This window comes from Oncorhynchus clarkii, chromosome 7, assembly GCF_045791955.1.
Source record: "Oncorhynchus clarkii lewisi isolate Uvic-CL-2024 chromosome 7, UVic_Ocla_1.0, whole genome shotgun sequence".
In the NCBI taxonomy this organism is placed as follows: Eukaryota; Metazoa; Chordata; class Actinopteri; order Salmoniformes; family Salmonidae; genus Oncorhynchus; species Oncorhynchus clarkii.
The window spans coordinates 15,630,803-15,652,061 of NC_092153.1; the positions used below are offsets into that span (position 1 = coordinate 15,630,803).

Genomic DNA, 21,259 nt, shown 5'->3' on the forward strand with positions numbered 1-21,259 from the left:
TGTAAGGAGCAATCCACTGTAAGGATCAGTCCACTGTAAGGAGCAATCCACTGTAAGGAGCAATCCACTGTAAGGATCAGTCCACTGTAAGAAGCAATCCACTGTAAGGATCAGTCCACTGTAAGGAGCAATCCACTGTAAGGATCAGTCCACTGTAAGGAGCAATCCACTGTTGCCAAAGCATCACAATATCCCTCTACCCGCCTCCTCTCTCTCTCTACCCCTCGTATCTTTCCCTCTCTATCCTATCCGTCCTCTCTCCCTCTCCCTCTCCCCCCTCCTCTGTCCCCTCCCCTTCTCTCTCTCATCCTGCCGCTCTTTCTCTCTCTCCAGGTTTCTAAGGCAGCAGCAGACCTGATGAGTTACTGTGAGCAGCACGCCCGTAACGATCCGCTCCTCGTTGGCGTACCAACGTCAGAAAACCCTTTCAAAGACAAGAAACCCTGCATCATCCTATAGCTGCACACTCGTCTCTGCCCATCAGACACACACACACACACACACACACACACACACACACACACACACACACACACACACACACACACACACACATATATATATAAACGTAAACACAGAAATGAAATAGCCACTCTGGAGAAGCGCCATACTCAATAGCCACAGCTAGGGGGCGGTGTCTGTGTTTACAGACCACATTACCACATTAGTGATATTAGCCCTGAGTTGTGTCTTTGTGGTGCTGAGGGTAAGCCTGCACTAACATGCAGCCCTACCTGATACTGGTTACTGACTCACCCACAGAGATAGTGACACTCAAGTGGAGATGACAGATTTACTTCAAAAAGGGATTAGGACAATTATCTTAATAGGAATCCACAGTCGCCTACATGAAGTTATAGGCTGATGTATAGCATGTATTTTAGTGAATCAATGATTTATTGATTCATTGATTAATCGATTGACTGATAGCATGTATCTCTGGGTGCTGTGGAATGATCGGTGTAAGGTACATGAGGGTAAGGAGTGAGGTGGAGGGTGTATGTGTGACCAATCTGGTGTAAAACCTGGGTCGTCCATGTGATGCAAGATGTGTTAGCCCTGTCAACTAAAGCCTAGCCATTAGCCGTGGAAGCTAATACAAGTCTTCAGGTCCCAGGCATGGTTACCCATCACTAAACCACCGTGGCTATACACGGTGTGTTTGTTAGCCATATAGTGGCTGACTTGCCACTGACTTGCTAAGTATCACAATGGGGATGGCCCCTTCCTGAAACCTTGGGTCAACGGTAATGTCAGTGTTTCCACAAGACATTGTGTTTTTGTGAACATAGCATTGAAACACTGAGCAGGTTGGTACATGCTGCATATGTACCCACTGGGTTTAAACCCGGATCATCTGCAATGCCACAAGACTGTGTTAGCCCACTGAGCTAAAGCATAGGCTACATACACTCCCACTCTAGCGACGGTTATCGATCAACAGTGTTTCTGCTTTGGTTTTGAATTCTTGGTCAGTGGGTTTTCTATAGGCCAAAACTCCAGCTGTGTCGACTTGTGGAGTAAGTTGCCCCTATATACTGATCTAAGATCAGTCTTGTGTTTTCCCTCTAATGGTAAAGGTTAGGATTTAGGGAGGGTTATCTGATACTAGATCTGTGTCTAAAAGGCTGCCATAGGCAGCCTAATTCAGATCTTTGTCCACTAATTGGTCTTTTGACAAATCAGATCAGTTCTTTTTCCAATAATTGGGCAAAAGATCCGAATTGTGCTGCCTGTGTAAACGCAGCATAATTAAACTTTTATCTTGAGTATTGCCAAGTACTGAGAGGTTAACTGTGTTCAAGTTTTTAACACCAGAAGTATATATATATGTTTTTTTATTAATTATTGTTTCAATATTTTGTCCATTTATTGCCATACACTTAGCAGATACTGTAGGTTTCCATTCACTCCTTAACTTTACACTTGAAGCAAAAGTTTACCTTAACCACAGATCTAGGATCAGATTATCATCCCCAATCTTAACTTGAACCATAAGGGGGTGTACAAATATCTTATCCTATATCAGTGGTTATAGAATTCACTAGTTCTGCCAATGAGAGCAAGCATCACATTATGGGCTTTGCTTATTGGCTCATCATGTGTTTTATTGAGGAACAAGAGCCAATTACAAAGTGTTGTCCCGTCTCCCCACCTCCACAGACCCATTTCTCTACTCCCAAACCAAACTTGATTGTAAAAAATGTAAAAGATGCTAGAGAAAATAAAAATAAAAGTGTATAAACTTTCTTTAAGTGCAAAAGTGATACGTTTTGAGAGTAGCTTTTTGGGGTTTGGTTTGAGTTTCTTTCTAAATAGAAGCAGGTCAGTCGAGTATTATTATCGAACTGTACAGTGTTTGTAAGATAAAACTTAGGCCAGAATTCAATCAAAGTGCATCAAACTTTTTCCACAAAAAAAAGCGCTTTAATTGAATGTCAGCCTGTTGCAGAATCTTTTCTGTGGACGTTCCATTTTTGCGTAAATGTTTCCCTTCTGTCAGAATTTAGTCTGTTTGTTTCCTCAATCAGCTTGAGACAGGTTCACACAAACACACACACACACACTCACACGCTGACACACACACGCACACGCTCACACACACACATGCACACTCACACGCTCACACACACACACACACATGCACACACGCTCACACACACACACACACACACGCACACACGCACACACACACACACACACACACACACACACACACACACACAATCCCCTAGTGACTAAATGGGGAGCCAACCACATCTAGCATGGCCGTATTCGTAGCATAGCGTCTTATACACAGGCACAGCACTGTGAGAAACAAACCTGAACCATAAAAACACTCTCTCTCTCTCTCTCTCTCTCTCACACACACACACACACACACACACACACACACACACACACACAGTTTCCTAATGTATTTTACAATTGATTATCTGAGGGACAATCTTGCTATTTCTTAATTAATTCATTCCATGGACAGTTATTTTTGATTGATTGATTGGTTGATTGATGGTTTGCCTTGTTGTGGTGTATTGTGTTGTATGCTGGTTAGGACCAGGAGTTTTACCTGTGGTCAAGTCACATGGTCAGGAACAACATTCTAGCCCTAGACTTGAGAATAGTTGAGAGTATTTGAGTGAACAGTCTTAAAAGAGGACACAAAGCTCTAGAATGGAAGTCTTGTGGTGCTCCCATTCCCACATCATTCACTATAACTGATCTAGGTCCGTTTCAAGTTTTCAACCCCTAAAGATTGTCAGGATTTGGGGAATGGAATCTGATCCTAGATCTTACCCAGAGCAGAACGCTAGAACCCTAAAACTAATTTCTGTCCCTAGACACTGGTCTCGGGTCAGTTTTACCTGGACTCATCATTGTGTTTTTATCTCCTGTGTATTCATATACAGTATGTATCTCTGGTAACGCTTTGTTTTTACAGTCCCCTTTAACTTGGTATTTGCTTATAAATAACATGGTAAAAACATGTGTTTCGTTGCAAGCGAGGACTATTTGGTCCCTGGTTGAAAGTCCCCATTGTTACCACAATGTGTTCCTGCCGGCTGGGACAGGGACTGTAAAGTCAAGCGAGGACTATTTGGTCCCAGGTTGAAAGTCCCCATTGTTACCACAATGTGTTCCTTCCGGCTGGGACAGGGACTGTAAAGTCAAGCGAGGACTATTTGGTCCCAGGTTGAAAGTCCCCATTGTTACCACAATGTGTTCCTTCCGGCTGGGACAGGGACTGTAAAGTCAAGCAAGGACTATTTGGTCCCAGGTTGAAAGTCCCCATTGTTACCACAATGTGTTCCTTCCGGCTGGGACAGGGACTGTAAAGTCAAGCGAGGACTATTTGGTCCCTGGTTGAAAGTCCCCATTGTTACCACAATGTGTTCCTTCCGGCTGGGACAGGGACTGTAAAGTCAAGCGAGGACTATTTGGTCCCAGGTTGAAAGTCCCCATTGTTACCACAATGTGTTCCTTCCGGCTGGGACAGGGACTGTAAAGTCAAGCGAGGACTATTTGGTCCCAGGTTGAAAGTCCCCATTGTTACCACAATGTGTTCCTTCCGGCTGGGACAGGACTGTAAAGTCAAGCGTTACCGTATCTTTCTGCCTTGATTAATTGTGAATGATCAGTTATAGATTATGAAGGAACTGTAATATCTATTTTTTTGTATCTGGTCGCTCTGATGTGCCATAACTCATGTTTTCTTGCACACTGTTCATGTTTTACAGTGAAATACTTTACTGTTCATATTTTACAGTTAAATACTTTACTGTTCATATTTTACAGTTAAATACTTTCCTGTTAAGACTTTACTGTTCATATTTTACAGTTAAATACTTTCCTGTTAAGACTTTACTGTTCATATTTTACAGTTAAATACTTTACTGTTAAGACTTTACTGTTCATATTTTACAGTTAAATACTTTACTGTTCATATTTTACAGTTAAATACTTTACTGTTCATATTTTACAGTTAAATACTTTACTGTTAAGCCTTTACTGTTCATATTTTACAGTTAAATACTTTCCTGTTAAGACTTTACTGTTCATATTTTTGTGGATATTGCTGTTAAAAAAAGATGATGTTGAAAAGTAGACAGTAATAAAAAATATGATAATAACGCCTGTGTTGTTCTGACCTGCTCCTTATCTTATTACACACACACACACACACACACACACACACACACACACACACACACACAAAAAACAGGTAAATTGAAAGTGACCATAGAAGCTTCTCTAGCCTCAGATAGAATTTCAACTCATTGTCAATGAAATAGCATTATGTTTTGTTTCTAAGCCATCTTCTACCCTGCTGTAGAAGCCCCGATTTCCTGACATGACTTGTGGAGGGAAGACTACAGGCCGTGTAAGGTGCAGTCCCTCCCCCGGGGCTGTACGTTGTAGTATGCTGCTAAAATAACCGCACCCACCTGGCGTGCCAGCAGAGCTCTATCAATCTCACACTACCCGTCCTTTCCCGTATTTGAGTAAAAGCAGGTTGAGCGAGTCAAAGTACATGTCTATTTTAAGAAAAGATAAGCCACACCTACTGTACGCCTGTTTTATGGTGGCGCAGCAACGACCTGGATTTTGTGGTCGATTATGTTGTGATTTGAAGCCCAGCAGCCCACTGCATTAAAAGGAGTTATATTTCCACGGTCATCAGTTACAAACGGTAAGAACTTCCTCACCATCATGACAAGTCTAAAGAAAGCGCTGCAATTCTAAGAGATATCTGTGGGGCAGCGTCTGTGGAAATATGACAGGTTGTTGTCTTCTCTTTATATGCCTTTCGCTCTTTCCTCGGTGCGTGTCTATACAGCGAGGTGAGGTTCATTAGTATGATGTGTTTCTGTTACTATTTATTGCTGGTCTTTCTACCTCAGTTCCTTGGTGACGTCATGAGTGTTGTGAAGTCCAGTCTGTCAGTAGGACAGGAGAAGAAGCTGCTGTCTCTGTTCGGCCATGTCAGACTCCACCTGCTCTACAAAGGTTTGTCGGAACAATGGACTTCATTTTAATGGCATCTTTATTTTTATGATATTTTATGGGATGAATTTTATTCTCAGGCCAGATACCTGCAATGCAGGCAGGACAAAGCGATTGGTTCAGTAAAAGGTAATAAAGTACTTTTCTATGATATTTTGTTCTGCTCAAAGCCAGCGTCCATGGCTACATGAATATAGCCTTCCACAGCCGCTGTGATGGCCAGGGACCCACCGTACTTGTGGCCTACAACAAGGCTGGGTTTGTTTTCGGAGGTTACATCAGTAAGGACTACGCCCAGACTGGACAGGTGATCAACGATGATAAGGCCTTTCTCTACAGCATCACTGACCAGAGAGAAAAGCCACTGCGTGTGTCCAGTACCGATGGCCAGTATGGTTTCACAGATGGAGCCTATGGTCTTAATGTTGGTGTCATGTGGTTTCTTAATAATAGCACCGCTACAGTTCAAATTGTTGCAGGGAACAGCTACACCTTTGAAGCAGAAGAGATGCATGGCAATGACCTGCAGCTGACAGAGTGTGAGGTATACAGAGTGGAAGGTGAGTGGTCTTTTATATCCCCTACTCCCTAGGCATTACTGAAACGATTGGATACATATAACCAATATGGCAAAATATTCTAACCAGTCAGAAGGCCAGGTGAAGCAATTAGTGTATTGATTAAATCCGATTGTTTTGTTGTTTGTCTCAATTTCTGGCAGAGTGTGTAGGCCTTCTGGAGACTCCTTGGAGGAAAATTGACTTGGAAGGATATGGGTATGTTAAATCTCAAAAGCGGTACAAAAATCATAATACTATGCAACTAGTGATGCATCTAGTACCACTTCTGCTGTTCCAATGAATATACTTAAATCAATCAATCCAGTCTGTCACTCATCTCTCTCTCTTCCTTTCTCCATCCATCTCTATCATTAACAGCACCAAGGAACGCCTGATGGACTATATCAAGAACTATAAGCCTGAGGTAAAGTCTGTGGTCCAGGTCAGAGTTCTGCTGGTGGGTCCGGTCGGGGCCGGCAAGTCCAGCTTCTTCAACTCCATCAACTCTGTCTTCAAAGGACATGTTACCGGGCAGGCTAACACCGGCAGCGCTGGCACCAGCCTCACCACACAGGTACAGTACTGTGTTTGTGCGCGCATAATTGTGTGTGGCTTAAAGATACAAGCCGGGATCTTAAAGGGCAATGCCGCCACTTTTCACACCATATTCATTATCTCCAGCACCATATCAGTGTCTACTTATGGGAAAACGGCGTGTTTCTATGATCTGTGGTTAAAAAGATAAAATAAATGTTCTAAAAAAAATACTTCTCTGTGATGAGTTTTGTGTTTGAGGTCTGTGTATGAAAATCACTGTTTATTTTTTTATTTTTTTTACTTTTGATGATGTCATTGGGTAGAACTTTATTTAATTTATAATTATTTGTTTTTTTTACAAGAATTTTAAAACATACACTCTATCTGCAGTGAAGCTGCTCGACATTTACATTGCGTTCAGCCATTTAGCAGGCATGCCCATCCAGATTGGCCCACAGGAGCAACCAGGGTCAAGCACCCCGTCCAAGGGCACATCAACAGATCTCCCACCAAGTCGAATCAGAGACCCGAACCAATGACCTCTAGGTCATCGGCCCAAGTTCCCAACTCCCAGGCCACAAACCATCCAAGATCCCCCCCATAGTTCTCCCGAGAGCTACTCCTCAAACATCCAAGACCCCCCCAACCAACAAAAGAAAAAAAACAATTAAAACCAACAATTATATAGAACGAGTATCACTTTATATTTTTTTCTACAAAACAAAGAAATGTGTTGTTTTCACATATGTGGACAATGGCATTGCCTGGAGATAATGAACATGAGGTTGAAAAGTCGTGGAATTGCCCTTTAAGCACTTACAAAACATATTGTACGAAATGGAATCCATAACATATCATACGTCCATAACATATCATACTGGAATCCATAACATATCATACGAAATGGAATCCATAACATATCATACCCATAACATATCATACGAAATGGAATCCATAACATATCATACGAAATGGAATCCATAACATATCATACGAAACCATAACATATCATACGAAATGGAATCCATAACATATCTATGGAATCCATAACATATCATACGAACCATAACATATCATACGAGTATAACATATCATACGAAATGGAATCCATAACATATCATACGAAATGGAATCCATAACATATCATACGAAATGGAATCCATAACATATCTTACGAAATGGAATCCATAACATATCATACGAAATGGAATCCATAACATATCATACAAAATGGAATCCATAACATATCTTACGAAATGGAATCCATAACATATCATACGTGGAATCCATAACATATCATACAAATGGATCCATAACATATCATACGAAATGGAATCCATATGGCATAACATATCATACGAAATGGAATCCATAACATATCATACGCCATAACATATCATACGAAATGGAATCCATAACATATCTTACGAAATGGAATCCATAACATATCATACGATAATCCATAACATATCTTACGAAATGGAATCCATAACATATCATACGAACCATAACATATCATACGAGGTCCATAACATATCATACGAAATGGAATCCATAACATATCATACGAAATGGAATCCATAACATATCATACGAAATGGAATCCATAACATATCATACGAAATGGAATGGAATCCATAACATATCATACGAAATGGAATCCATAACATATCATACGAAATGGAATCCATAACATATCTTACAAAACATAAAATGGAATCCATAACATATCATACGAAATGGAATCCATAACATATCATACGAAATGGAATCCATAACATATCTTACGAAATGGAATCCATAACATATCTTACGAAATGGAATCCATAACATATCATACGAAATGGAATCCATAACATATCTTACGAAATGGAATCCATAACATATCATACGAAATGGAATCCATAACATATCTTACGAAATGGAATCCATAACATATCATACGAAATGGAATCCATAACATATCATACGAAATGGAATCCATAACATATCATACGAAATGGAATCCATAACATATCTTACGAAATGGAATCCATAACATATCTTACGAAATGGAATCCATAACATATCATACGAAATGGAATCCATAACATATCTTACGAAATGGAATCCATAACATATCATACGAAATGGAATCCATAACATATCATACGAAATGGAATCCATAACATATCATACGAAATGGAATCTATAACATATCTTACGAAATGGAATCCATAACATATCATACGAAATGGAATCCATAACATATCTTACGAAATGGAATCCATAACATATCATACGAAATGGAATCCATAACATATCATACGAAATGGAATCCATAACATATCATACGAAATGGAATCCATAACATATCTTACGAAATGGAATCCATAACATATCATACGAAATGGAATCCATAACATATCTTACGAAATGGAATCCATAACATATCATACGAAATGGAATCCATAACATATCATACGAAATGGAATCCATAACATATCATACGAAATGGAATCCATAACATATCATACGAAATGGAATCCATAACATATCATACGAAATGGAATCCATAACATATCTTACGAAATGGAATCCATAACATATCATACGAAATGGAATCCCCCATAACATATCATACGAAATGGAATCCATAACATATCATACGAAATGGAATCCATAACATATCATACGAAATGGAATCCATAACATATCATACGAAATGGAATCCATAACCCCCATAACATATCATACGAAATGGAATCCATAACATATCATACGAAATGGAATCCATAACATATCATACGAAATGGAATCCATAACATATCATACGAAATGGAATCCATAACATATCATACGAAATGGAATCCATAACATATCTTACGAAATGGAATCCATAACATATCATACGAAATGGAATCCATAACATATACACAGCTACATTTTTAACTTTATATTTTTTTGGAATCCATACAAATACATATCATACGAAATGAAATCCTCAAACATCCAAGACCCCATAACCCCCCCACCCCTACACAGTCCCCTCCCGAAACCCACCCCAACCAACGTCCCCCTCCAACCGAAAACCACCACCCAACCAACAAAAGAAAAAAAACAATTAAAACAGACAACAATTATATAGAACGAGTATCATTTTTAACTTTATATTTTTTTCTACAAAACAAAGAAATGTGTTGTTTTCACATATGTGGACAATGGCATTGCGCTGGAGATAATGAACATGAGGTTGAAAAGTCGTGGAATTGCCCTTTAAGCACTTACAAAACATATTGTACGAAATGGAATCCATAACATATCATACGAAATGGAATCCATAACATATCATACGAAATGGAATCCATAACATATCATACGAAATGGAATCCATAACATATCATACGAAATGGAATCCATAACATATCATTACGAAATGGAATCCATAACATATCATACGAAATGGAATCCATAACATATCATACGAAATGGAATCCATAACATATCATACGAAATGGAATCCATAACATATCATACGAATAACATATCATACGAAATGGAATCCATAACATATCATACGAAATGGAATCCATAACATATCATACGAAATGGAATCCATAACATATCATACGAAATGGAATCCATAACATATCATACGAAATGGAATCCATAACATATCATACGAAATGGAATCCATAACATATCATACGAAATGGAATCCATAACATATCATACGAAATGGAATCCATAACATATCATACGAAATGGAATCCATAACATATCATACGAAATGGAATCCATAACATATCATACGAAATGGAATCCATAACATATCATACGAAATGGAATCCATAACATATCATACGAAATGGAATCCATAACATATCATACGAAATGGAATCCATAACATATCATACGAAATGGAATCCATAACATATCATACGAAATGGAATCCATAACATATCATACGAAATGGAATCCATAACATATCATACGAAATGGAATCCATAACATATCATACGAAATGGAATCCATAACATATCATACGAAATGGAATCCATAACATATCATACGAAATGGAATCCATAACATATCATACGAAATGGAATCCATAACATATCATACGAAATGGAATCCATAACATATCATACGAAATGGAATCCATAACATATCATACGAAATGGAATCCATAACATATCATACGAAATGGAATCCATAACATATCATACGGGAATCCATAACATATCTTACGAAATGGATGATGTAGTACACAATTGCGCCTAAATGGAATCCATAACATATCATACGAAATGGAATCCATAACATATCATACGAAATGGAATCCATAACATATCATACGAAATGGAATCCATAACATATCTTACGAAATGGATGATGTACACAATTGCGCCTAATGTTCGGGGACCCGTTTTGGCTCGTGAGCACCACTTTCAAAACTACTGGCTGAAATTAGACAAAACCTCTGGAGCCTCACTATTGTACAGGACTTAACATTCTAACTGTCTCTCTCTCTCTCTGTAGTTCCGTACCTACAGCATCAAGGCAGAGCAGGGTGGGAAGGCTCTCCCTCTGGTCCTGTGTGACACCATGGGTCTGGAGGAAGGACCCAGCGCAGGGCTGGATATAGACGACATCAACAGTATCCTGAAGGGCCACGTACAGGACCGGTACCAGGTGAGTAAAACTGGCAAATGATAGAAGTGAGGGAAGATACATTTCTATTCATTCTATCAACAAGAGGATTTCATGTGTTTGATACCAATCATTCCAGTCATTACAATGAGCCTGTCCTCTGGCTTAAAGTAGCACCAGCCTCACGGTAGGGAAAGCATGTGCTTGATAGTACAGTAGCAGAAGCAGTAGTATATATATATTGGGGGCTGATGTCCTGTTTCTCTCCCCCAGTTCAACCCGTCCATGTCTGTCCAGACGGATGGTGTTGGGTTCTGTAAGTCGCCCAGCCTGAAGGACACGATCCACTGTGTGGTCTACGTACTGGATGCCTGCAAGGTCAGTCTGCTCTCTGCTAAAATGGTGGACAAGCTCGCCGCCATCCGCAAGGGGATCAACAAGCTGGGTAAGGAAGGAAATTAGTTTGCGTGTGTGTTTACGTGTCTGTGCGTGTCTGTGTGTGTGTGTTAACATGTGTGTGTTGTGCAAGGTTGGGGAGTAACAGATTACATGTATTCCATTACATGTAAGGGATTACAAAAACAGCTAACTGTAGTCTGTTACATTACCAGCAAAAAATATTGTAATCAGATTACAGATACTTTTGAAAACTAGATGATTACTTCAATGATTACTTTTACATTCAGAAAGGATGTTTGCTCAATGACATTCAAATCAGCATTGAAAAAAGGCGCAAGTTTAAGTCTGTTCCACCTGAGCAAGTCTGACCATAAATCAGAGACCACTATGATGACACACCAAATGGGTTTGATGGATCACGGGATAAGAGCAAGAATTGGCTTTTCTAGGCTACAGTCCAAGCTATGTCTTCCAATGGTGCGACTGCTGTCAGCATCCAAAGATTATCCAACTTGAATAAACACTTGGAGGTCAGGACGACAGCAGTGGTGTAGTCTACTGCATACGGATATCACTTATTATTGATATCTACATAGCACAGTGGTGTGAATCACACTGCTGCTCTCTCATTTAGCTATTTGCGCCTTACGTGTTGTGGTTGTTGTGGATGGCTGTTCACAAATCTAAACGTATTTTTGAACCCAAAAAGTGTTGAATTCAAGACGTTTAAGCTGCCTACCCATTCATTGTTTTTGAAACCAGTGGACAGCCAGTGAAAAATGCTCTCTTGCAACAGCTGCATAGTACGGATCCCAGCCTATGGAATAAAAGTGGGTATTTTATTGCTCAATCTAATTCATGCTGATAAAAAATGAACACATGCTCAAACTCGTATGTATTTGATAGACTTAAAGGGGGAATCTGTAGTTGCTACATCCATTTTTGGACTTATAAATTATATATATATTAATGTAAAGACATCATTTAATCATATTATTGTATGTAGTAGAAAGCGATGGGTTTAGAAGAAGCCTACACAACCAACCCATGAAGTAAAATGTAACATCCATATATGGCCAGCAAACTTTAACATTGATTTATCCTGCAATTGTTGTCGTTCAATTGGTAACATACATTTTTTGTCTTCTTCTAATGCCTCTTAAGGGAAAAGTCATTTAAAAGTAACGCAATGTAATTTGAGTAATCCAAAAGTTACATTACTGATTACAATTTTGGACAAGTAACTAGTAACTAACGGATTACATTTAGAAAGTAACCTACCCAACCCTGGTGTTGTGTCACTAGGTGTTGCCCAGCTGGTCCTGCTTACAAAGGTGGATGAGGCCTGTCCTCTAGTGAGAAAAGACCTGACCAACATCTACCTCAGCCACTACATAGAGAGGATGGTGAGTGCATGGCTGAGTCTGGAACCCTATTCTCACATAGTACACCATGTTTATTTAACTACAACCGTGTGTGTGTGTGTGTGTGTGTGTGTGTGTGTGTGTGTGTGTGTGTGTGTTTCAGACCCGCGAGGTGAGTGTGTGTCTGGATGTGTCTGGGTGTGTGTGTGTGTTTCAGACCTGCGAGGTGAGTGTGTGTCTGGGTGTGTGTGTGTGAGTTTGTTTCAGACCTGTGAGGTGAGTGTGTGTCTGGGTGTGTGTGTGTGTGTGTGTTTCAGACCCGCGAGGTGAGTGTGTGTCTGGATGTGTCTGGGTGTGTGTGTGTGTGTGTTTCAGACCCGCGAGGTGAGTGTGTGTCTGGGTGTGTGTGTGTGTTTGTTTCAGACCCGTGAGGTGAGTGTGTATCTGTGTGTGTGTGTGTGTGTGTTTGTTTCAGACCCGTGAGGTGTGTGTGTGTGTGTGTGTGTATGTGTGTGTGTGTGTGTGTGTGTGTGTGTGTGTGTGTGTGTGTGTGTGTGTGTGTGTTTCAGACCCGCGAGGTGAGTGTGTGTCTGGGTGTGTGTGTGTGTTTGTTTCAGACCTGTGAGGTGAGTGTGTGTCTGTGTGTGTGTGTGTTTGTGTTTGTTTCAGACCCGTGAGGTGTGTGTGTGTGTGTGTGTGTTTCAGACACGTGAGGTGAGTGTGTGTCTGGGTGTGTCCCAGTCCTTTGTCCTGCCAGTGAAGAACTACAGTCGTGTGTGTGCGTGTGTTTGTTTCAGACCCGTGAGGTGAGTGTGTGTCTGGGTGTGTCCCAGTCCTGTGTCCTGCCAGTGAAGAACTACAGTCGTGTGTGTGTGTGTGTGTTTGTTTCAGACCCGTGAGGTGAGTGTGTGTCTGGGTGTGTCCCAGTCCTGTGTCCTGCCAGTGAAGAACTACAGTCGTGTGTGTGTGTGTGTTTGTTTCAGACCCGTGAGGTGAGTGTGTGTCTGGGTGTGTCCCAGTCCTGTGTCCTGCCAGTGAAGAACTACAGTCGTGTGTGTGTGTGTGTGTGTTTGTTTCAGACCCGTGAGGTGAGTGTGTGTCTGGGTGTGTCCCAGTCCTGTGTCCTGCCAGTGAAGAACTACAGTCGTGAGTTTGAGCTGGACGTCCACACAGACATCCTCCTGCTCACTGCCGTGGTCCAGATGCTTCGCTACTCTAACAGCTACTTTGATGACATCTATCAGGATGGAGAACAGTCTGAGTGACTAGGGGTGTGTGTGTGTGATACTGATCTGAAGTCAGTTTTGGGTTTACCTTCTAGTGGGTACGCTTAGGATTAAGGGGAATACACTGATCCTGGATGTGTTAAAATAGCAACTTTTAGTTATGGCTTTATAAACATTTTTATCTTAATTCTCTGAGGCGATTCCATTCGGACTTTTCCCAGTTACGATTTACACTGAGTATAGCAAACATTAGGAACACCTTGCTAATATTGATGTCGTTTGCGTGTAGGACTTTTCTTGATACACACGGGAAACGCAGCAGTGTTTCAGTTCTTGACACAAACCAGTGTGCCTGCCACCTAGTACCATACCCTGTTCAAAGGCACTTAAGTATTTTGTCTTGCACATTCACAATCTGAATGGCACACATACACAATACATGTCTCAAGGTTTAACAATCTATCTTTAACCTGTGTCCTCCCCTTCATCGGCAAAGATTGAAGTGGATTTAACAAGTGACATCAATAAGGGATCACAGCTTTCACCCGGCTTCACCTGGTCAGTCTGTCATGGAAAGAGGCGTTCTTAATGTTTTGTCCACTCAGTGTACTGTATATTGTAATTAGATACAATATGTGTATGTCGTATTGTAAGGTTGTCTACCAACACTTCTCTGTAGAGTCTGTACTGCTATTGGTCAGATAAGACATTCAACTGTATACTGCTCATTGTACTTTGTTCAATACAGTATTTTCATATAAAAGAACTAAATGCGGAATAAATATCTGTTGCGTATCTAGGGCCTGACTCACTCAGACTTGCTCTACAGTTGTCCAAACTTTCAGAAAGACAGAGAGAGACATCCAACATAAGAGACATGTGGAGTACAAACAGCAAACCATTTTACAACAATCATTGAGTAAAAGCAGAAGAGTAAATCGTTTTAATTAAATATTTAAGGAGAATGGTAAGAACATGAATCCGTAACAACAGTGTTGATCATGTCTTGAATCATGAAAGTAGCGTGACGGAAAATGTTATCTTGTGAAGAGAGAGCCTTGAAAATGTTCATCTTGTCTTAGTGTCATAAGTAATCCTTGGTTCCTGCCTGTGATTGGTAAAAATATGAGGGGGGTGACATGAGCCCCTCCTTAGGACCATCTGTCAGAACACCCAGAATATATTCTAGAAGTTAAGATAGGAGACAGTGCCAGACACATGCCAGAACCAATCCTATAAACTATGCCTATTTTTTTTAAATTTCACCTTTATTTAACCAGGTAGGCCGTTGAGAACAAGTTCTCATTTACAACTGCGACCTGGCCAAGATTAAGCAAAGCAGTGTGACACATACAACAACACAGAGTTACACATGGAATAAACAAATGTACAGTCAATAACACAATAGAAAAGTCTATATACAGTGTGTGCAAATGAAGTAAGATTAGGGAGGTAAGGCAATAAATAGGACATATTGGGAAATAATTACAATTTCGCAAATACACACTGGAGTGATAGATGTGCAGAAGATGAATGTGCAAGTAGAGATACGGGGGTGCAAAGGAGCAAAATTTTATATATATAAATAAAATAAATAACAATATGGGGATGAGGTAGTTGGATGGGCTATTACAGATGGGCTATGTACAGGTGCAATGATCTGTAAGCTGCTCTGATAGCTGATACTTAAAGTTAGTGAGGGAGATATGAGTCTCCAGTTTCAGTGATTTTTGCAATTCGTTCCAGTCATTGGCAGCAGAGAACGGCCAAAGGAGGTGACCAGTGAAATATACCTGCTGGAGCGCGTGCTACGGGTGGGTGCTGCTATGGTGACCAGTGAGCTGAGATAAGGCAGGGTTTTACCTAGCAAGGACTTATAGATGACCTGGAAGTCCTCGAAGTCAAGGATCTCGACCTCGAAGTCAAGGATCGGTAGGATAGTCTGTTTTACAAGGGTATGTTTGGCAGCATTGTTACGTTCCCATAGCCGGGTGAAAGCTATGATCCCTTATTGATGTCACTTGTTAAATCCACTTCAATCTTTACCTCTTTCACTTCACGGGGAGTTGAGTTGTAGCAGGATGTTGCGTTTCCTCTTCTTAGAGGTGTGCGTAACAAGCATGAGTGAAGGATGCTTTTTTTGCAAAAAAGGAAGGCAATTCTAGATTTAATTTTGGATAGGAGATGCTTAATGTGAGTCTGGAAGGAGAGTTTAGTCTAACCAGACACCTAGGTATTTGTAGTAGTATTTTAAGTCAGAACCATCCAGAGTAGTGATGCTAGGCGGGTGGGCAGCTATCAGTTGAAGAGCATGCATTTAGTTTTACTTGCGTTTAAGAGCAGTTGGAGGCCACGGAAGGAGAGTTGTATGGCATTGAAGCTCGTCTGGAAGTTAGTTAACAGTGTCCAAAGAAAGGCCAGAATGGTGTCGTCTGCGTAGAGGTGGATCAGAGAATCACCAGCCGCAAGAGCGACATCATTGATGTATACAGAGAAGAGTTGCCCCGAGAATTGAACCCTGTGGCACCCCCATAGAGACTGCCAGAGGTCCGGACAACAGGCCTTCAGATTTGACACACTGAACTCTGAGAAGTAGTTGGTGAACCAGGCAAGGCAGTCGGCCGATAAGAATGCGGTGATCATGTAATGTGTCTGTAACCAGTATAAGAGAACTAACAGGACTGCCCTGGGGGAGCTCACTTCAGAGCAGTACTTTATGCATCTGTTTGACTGTAACCTCTCCAGCTTGCTGTTAATAAACAATGATTCATTTAATATTGACTGAGTGTCCCTGTGTTGAAATTCCACATCAGTAGTATATTAGAAGCTGGGGAACAGGACTATAGATGGGGAGCCCCACCTCTGGCAGAGTACTGGTGAGATACCTCAATCCATCTGGACCTTATTAACATGGTAGGTTAAAGTAAGGGTTTGCAGAGACGAGACACAGACCAACAACATATAGATGCATGAAACCTATACTTGGTTACATTACTGCATCTTACCCAGAAAATATAGGTAACTCAAACAATGTTCTTTGAGTATGTTTACATGCACAGTAATAATTGTATATTAAACTGATTATGGCAGTAGGCAGATTATGCAATAGTCAATCAAACACCTTACTCTGTTTGTTAAATCAGTGTCAGGTTGAAATTGAAGTAAGCATACGCAGATTAAAACCCCTGGTTTTCTGAGCAGTCTTTCTAATTATTAGGACATGGAAACACTTTAATTGGGGTTCCAGTGGTGTATTTCATCAGTGCATGTTCTAGCACCTGCCGAGCGAGCCTCCCTCTAGCGCGTTCGGAACAACTGTATGCTTCGAAGGAGTTTTCACATGTCCGAACTCGGAATCAAATATTCTTCCCAGAAATAACGTGGTAGAGCGTTTATTTTGATTGGCAATTTCCTGCATTTATCAGTGTGCCATCAGGTAGCCTGCTTTCAGATGTGTCCATGCAAACAGGATTATTAGGGAAATAGTCATTCTAAGCAAAGCAAGTAAACATTTTAAATCTAACTAATCTGGCTATCCACAATAATCACAATATTGTGTGCATGTACAATACCTGTTGGCTCAGGTTTGGGGCGGGGCCGGGGTCTAGATGGGTGCAGCTCTTCCTGCTTCTCTAGCTGGTTTTTGAAGAAGCTGTCAGCGTAGTTTAACATCTGGTTCAGACTGAGCAGCAGGATATCTATGTCCTGATCCTGCTCACACTCCTGGCTGTAGTTGTTCACTGGCAGAATACAAGACACAGGAATATTCAGGGACGCACTTAACTCGTGGGTCTGTAAACACATTTAGCAATTTCTTAAAGGGATAGTTCGCCCAAATAAAATTCTACATTGGTTTCCTTACCCTGTTAGCAGTCTATGGACAAGGTATGACAGCAATCGATGTGTTAATTTTATTACCCTGGCACGATTTATAAATGCTAACATTTTAGCATTTGTGGCACAAATCCCATTCAAGTCATTGGACCGTTTCACTCATGTCCAAATCATCCAAAAGTATCTCAAATTGTTTGTGAAGCTCATGAAAGTCACTTATAGATGATTTGAGCATGATGCGCGAAAAATGCTAATATAGGTCCCATGACTTGAATGGGATTTATGCCACAAATGCTAAATGGGTTCTGTGCCACAGATGCATTTGGAAACTGTGCCACGGAAACTAAACCGAAGCATGGATTGAGGTCATACCTTGTCCATAGACTGCTTACAGGGTAAGAAAACCGATGTAATTTGGGGGAACTATTCCTTTAACTTAGCCAATTAGCGCTTTGTGTATCTTTAACAGCCATGCAATGAGTAAACACCTCACCTTCCTCTTTATGTAGTGGCTGAGGTAAACATTCTGCAGGCCTTGTCCACTTTGGTCAACAGTACCAGCTGGGGAATGCCTGGGATCAACATGCAGTGGGAAATAATGACTCTCAGGAGGATTGCATATGGGGAACAATGCATTTCATGTAATGTTTCACGCTGACATAGGAGGGTCTGAAAAGGATATACAGTGCCTTCGGAAACTATTCACACCACTTGACCTTTTCCACAGTTTGTTACATTACAGCATTATTCTAAAATTGATTTTTTAAAAAGGTTTTTAAATCCTCAGCAATCTACACACAATACCTCATAATGACAAAGTGAAAACAGGCTTTTAGAAAATTTTGCAAATGTATTACACATACCCAAGAAGACTCAAGGCTATAATCGCTGCCAAAGGTGCTTTAACAAAGTACTGAGTAAAGGGTCTGAATGTGATTTTTCTGTTTTTTATTTTGTATAAATTAGCAAAAATGTCTAAAAACCTGTTTCTGCTTTGTCATTGTGGGGTATTTTGTGTAGATTCATGAGGGGAAAAAACAATGTAATAACATTTACAGCCGCCTTCTAAAATGTATCTAAAATTGATGAAATCATTTTTTCCCCATCATCAATCTACACAAAATATACAATAATGACAAAGCAGAAAACAGGTTTTTAGAAATGTTGGCTAATTTATAAAATATCACATTTACCTAACAAAATGTGAAAAAAATTCAAGGGGTCTGAATACTTTCCGAAGGCACTGTACACTACTTAAAATACCTACTTTTGAAGTGGTAGATTATCTTGTAAAAAGGAGCACCTTGTGGTCATAAAGCATTACGAAACTATAATAAAAGCAAAAAGGTACCAAGGGCTTTATTCACTCAGACATCTGAATGGTCTTCTTGCAGATAGCAGCCAACTTGTCCATCATCTTAGCAGACATCTGATAAACTTTGCTGGCGTCCACGACGTACACCACACAGTGGATCTGGTCATTCAGAGTAGCATGCTTGCGATGTCCAGGTACATCCGGCTGCAAGGGAGCCATGGGGTTAAACTGTAAGTGACAGAGACAGAATTATGAGTCAGCGATCTTCCAGAACTGGACCTACATTCTAGGGTGAACTTGTTAAATAGGAAAGCCTCACATCTTGCTACTTTGATATCAGAACATTCAAGTTTCTTGTATTGTGAAAGGTAAAATAATAGATTTGTTCAACCACAGGATATCAAAGTTAAAGTAGTGTGGGATTCTATCTAGTTAAGGTATATTGTCAACATTGGCACGACTCTGTCGCCCTTTTGACCATTGTGCGCACACACGCACGCACTCATACCCAGTGTGGTGAGGCTTCTGTCTGCACTGCCAGCGATGGCCTTGCATGTTGATGGTATTGAAGAAGCTGGACATGCCAGCCCAAACCTGACCCACCAACAGAACACTGGCCTGGGCCACTGACTTTACCTCAAGCCTATAGTTCTGGATGTTCTACTTCAATTGTTCTTTATTCCTACATTTTTTTAAAATAATAATTGAATTAATGTATTTTTGGTATGTGGTGTGCAGGCATGTGTGTGGTTAGGTTCAAAGACAGTAATATTTACTCAGATGTCCAAAGTGCGTTTCTCCAGGGCAGGGTAGCCTAGCCACTCTGTGGACCTCACACTCTGTCAACACCAGGTCATTGCCATGCATCCCTGCAGCATTGACTTTGTAATGATTTCCTGTTATACAACTGACCTGTGCTTTATTGCCATTCAGAAACCACAAGACACCAACATTAAGACTATGTTTTCTATCTGTGAAACCATACTGGCCATCGGGGGTATTGTCGGACGCAGCCACAGTGTCGTCCGACCCCTCCTGTCTCAGCCTCCAGTATCTATGCTGCAGTAGTTTGTCAGGGGGCTAGAGAGAAGGCATAGTCCTGGGACCATGCCTCAGGACTATCTGGCCTGATGACTCCTTGCTGTCCCCAGTCCACCCGGTCGTGCTGCTGCCCCAGTTTCAACTGTTCTGCCAGCGGCTATGGAACCCTGACCTGTTCACCGGACGTGCTACCTTGTCCCGGACCTGCTGTTTTTGACTCTCTCTCTACTGTACCTGCTGTCTCTAACTCTGAATGCTCGGCTTTGAAAAGTCAACTGACATTTACTCCTGAGGTGCTGAACTGTTACACCATCTACAACCACTGTGATTAGTATTATTTGACCCTGCTGGTCATCTATAAACGTTTATAACAGAACATGGCCAAGATGTTCAATCTCTACCCGGCACAGCCAGAAGAGGACTGGTCACCCCTCAGAGCCTCTCTAGGTTTCTTCCTAGGTTCCTGCCTTTCTAGGAAGTTTTTCCTAGCCACCGTGCTTCTACATCTGCATTTCTTGTTGTTTGGGGTTTTAGGCCTGGGTTTCTGTACAGCACTGACATCGGCTGATGTAAAAAGGGCTTTGTAAATACATTTGATTGACGTAGTGACTTTTCTCTCTGGTCAGTGATGCTGTAGAGAATGGCCTTATCATCATTGATCACCTGTCCAGTCTGGGCGTAGTCCTTACTGATGTAACCTCTGTAAACAAACCCAGCCTTGTTGTAGGCCACAAGTACGGTGGGTCCCTGGCAGTTGTAGATGTTGCTGAAGTCGAGTATCCATGGACGCTGCCTTTGTGTCACGCCCTGACCATAGAGAGCCCTCTGGGTTTTCTGTGGTGCTTT

At 40.9% G+C, this 21,259-nt stretch overlaps 2 protein-coding genes, 1 long non-coding RNA gene and 1 pseudogene across 4 annotated transcripts in view; 2 read left to right on the top strand and 2 right to left on the bottom strand.

Moving 5' to 3' along the window:
- LOC139412937 (guanine nucleotide-binding protein G(I)/G(S)/G(O) subunit gamma-7) overlaps positions 1 to 4,632 on the top strand; it is an 8,145-nt gene extending 3,513 nt beyond the window's left edge. Inside the window, exon 4 of the mRNA XM_071159834.1 lies at positions 334 to 4,632. Within this exon, the coding sequence (XP_071015935.1) occupies positions 334 to 459 (126 nt within the window). The 3' untranslated portion in view covers positions 460 to 4,632. The remainder of the gene's footprint in view (positions 1 to 333) is intronic.
- Positions 4,633 to 4,779: 147 nt separating this feature from the next.
- LOC139412938 (interferon-induced protein 44-like) lies at positions 4,780 to 16,998 on the top strand. 2 transcript variants are annotated; one of them, XM_071159836.1, is made up of 9 exons: positions 4,780 to 5,191; positions 5,403 to 5,508; positions 5,676 to 6,065; positions 6,227 to 6,281; positions 6,444 to 6,639; positions 11,124 to 11,276; positions 11,508 to 11,679; positions 12,939 to 13,039; positions 13,795 to 13,943. In XM_071159836.1, exons 2-9 carry the CDS (start codon positions 5,418 to 5,420, stop codon positions 13,894 to 13,896), a joined length of 1,260 nt encoding a protein of 419 aa, XP_071015937.1. In that variant the 5' UTR covers positions 4,780 to 5,191; positions 5,403 to 5,417; the 3' UTR covers positions 13,897 to 13,943. The 2 variants fall into 2 exon arrangements, with proteins under 2 accessions (XP_071015937.1, XP_071015936.1); XM_071159835.1 differs by lacking the exon at positions 13,795 to 13,943 and adding an exon at positions 14,077 to 16,998 and having other exon boundaries at positions 4,782 to 5,191.
- An 827-nt stretch (positions 16,999 to 17,825) lies between these two features.
- Positions 17,826 to 19,572, bottom strand: LOC139412939 (uncharacterized). The gene is made up of 3 exons (XR_011634743.1): positions 19,325 to 19,572; positions 18,551 to 18,629; positions 17,826 to 17,963 (listed from the first exon to the last, which is right to left on the bottom strand). It is a non-coding gene; the product is annotated as an uncharacterized lncRNA (long non-coding RNA).
- A 232-nt stretch (positions 19,573 to 19,804) lies between these two features.
- On the bottom strand, positions 19,805 to 21,259 carry LOC139414013 (uncharacterized; annotated as a pseudogene).

What these genes read in the sequence shown, in the direction of transcription:
- LOC139412938 (XM_071159835.1), top strand. Translation starts at nt 5,418, where the DNA reads ATGAGTGTTGTGAAGTCCAGTCTGTCAGTAGGACAGGAGAAGAAGCTG. An exon ending in ACGTACAGGACCGGTACCAG is followed by an intron (nt 11,277 to 11,507) that starts GTGAGTAAAACT and finishes TCTCTCCCCCAG; the next exon opens with TTCAACCCGTCCATGTCTGT. An exon ending in GCCACTACATAGAGAGGATG is followed by an intron (nt 13,040 to 14,076) that starts GTGAGTGCATGG and finishes TGTTTGTTTCAG; the next exon opens with ACCCGTGAGGTGAGTGTGTG.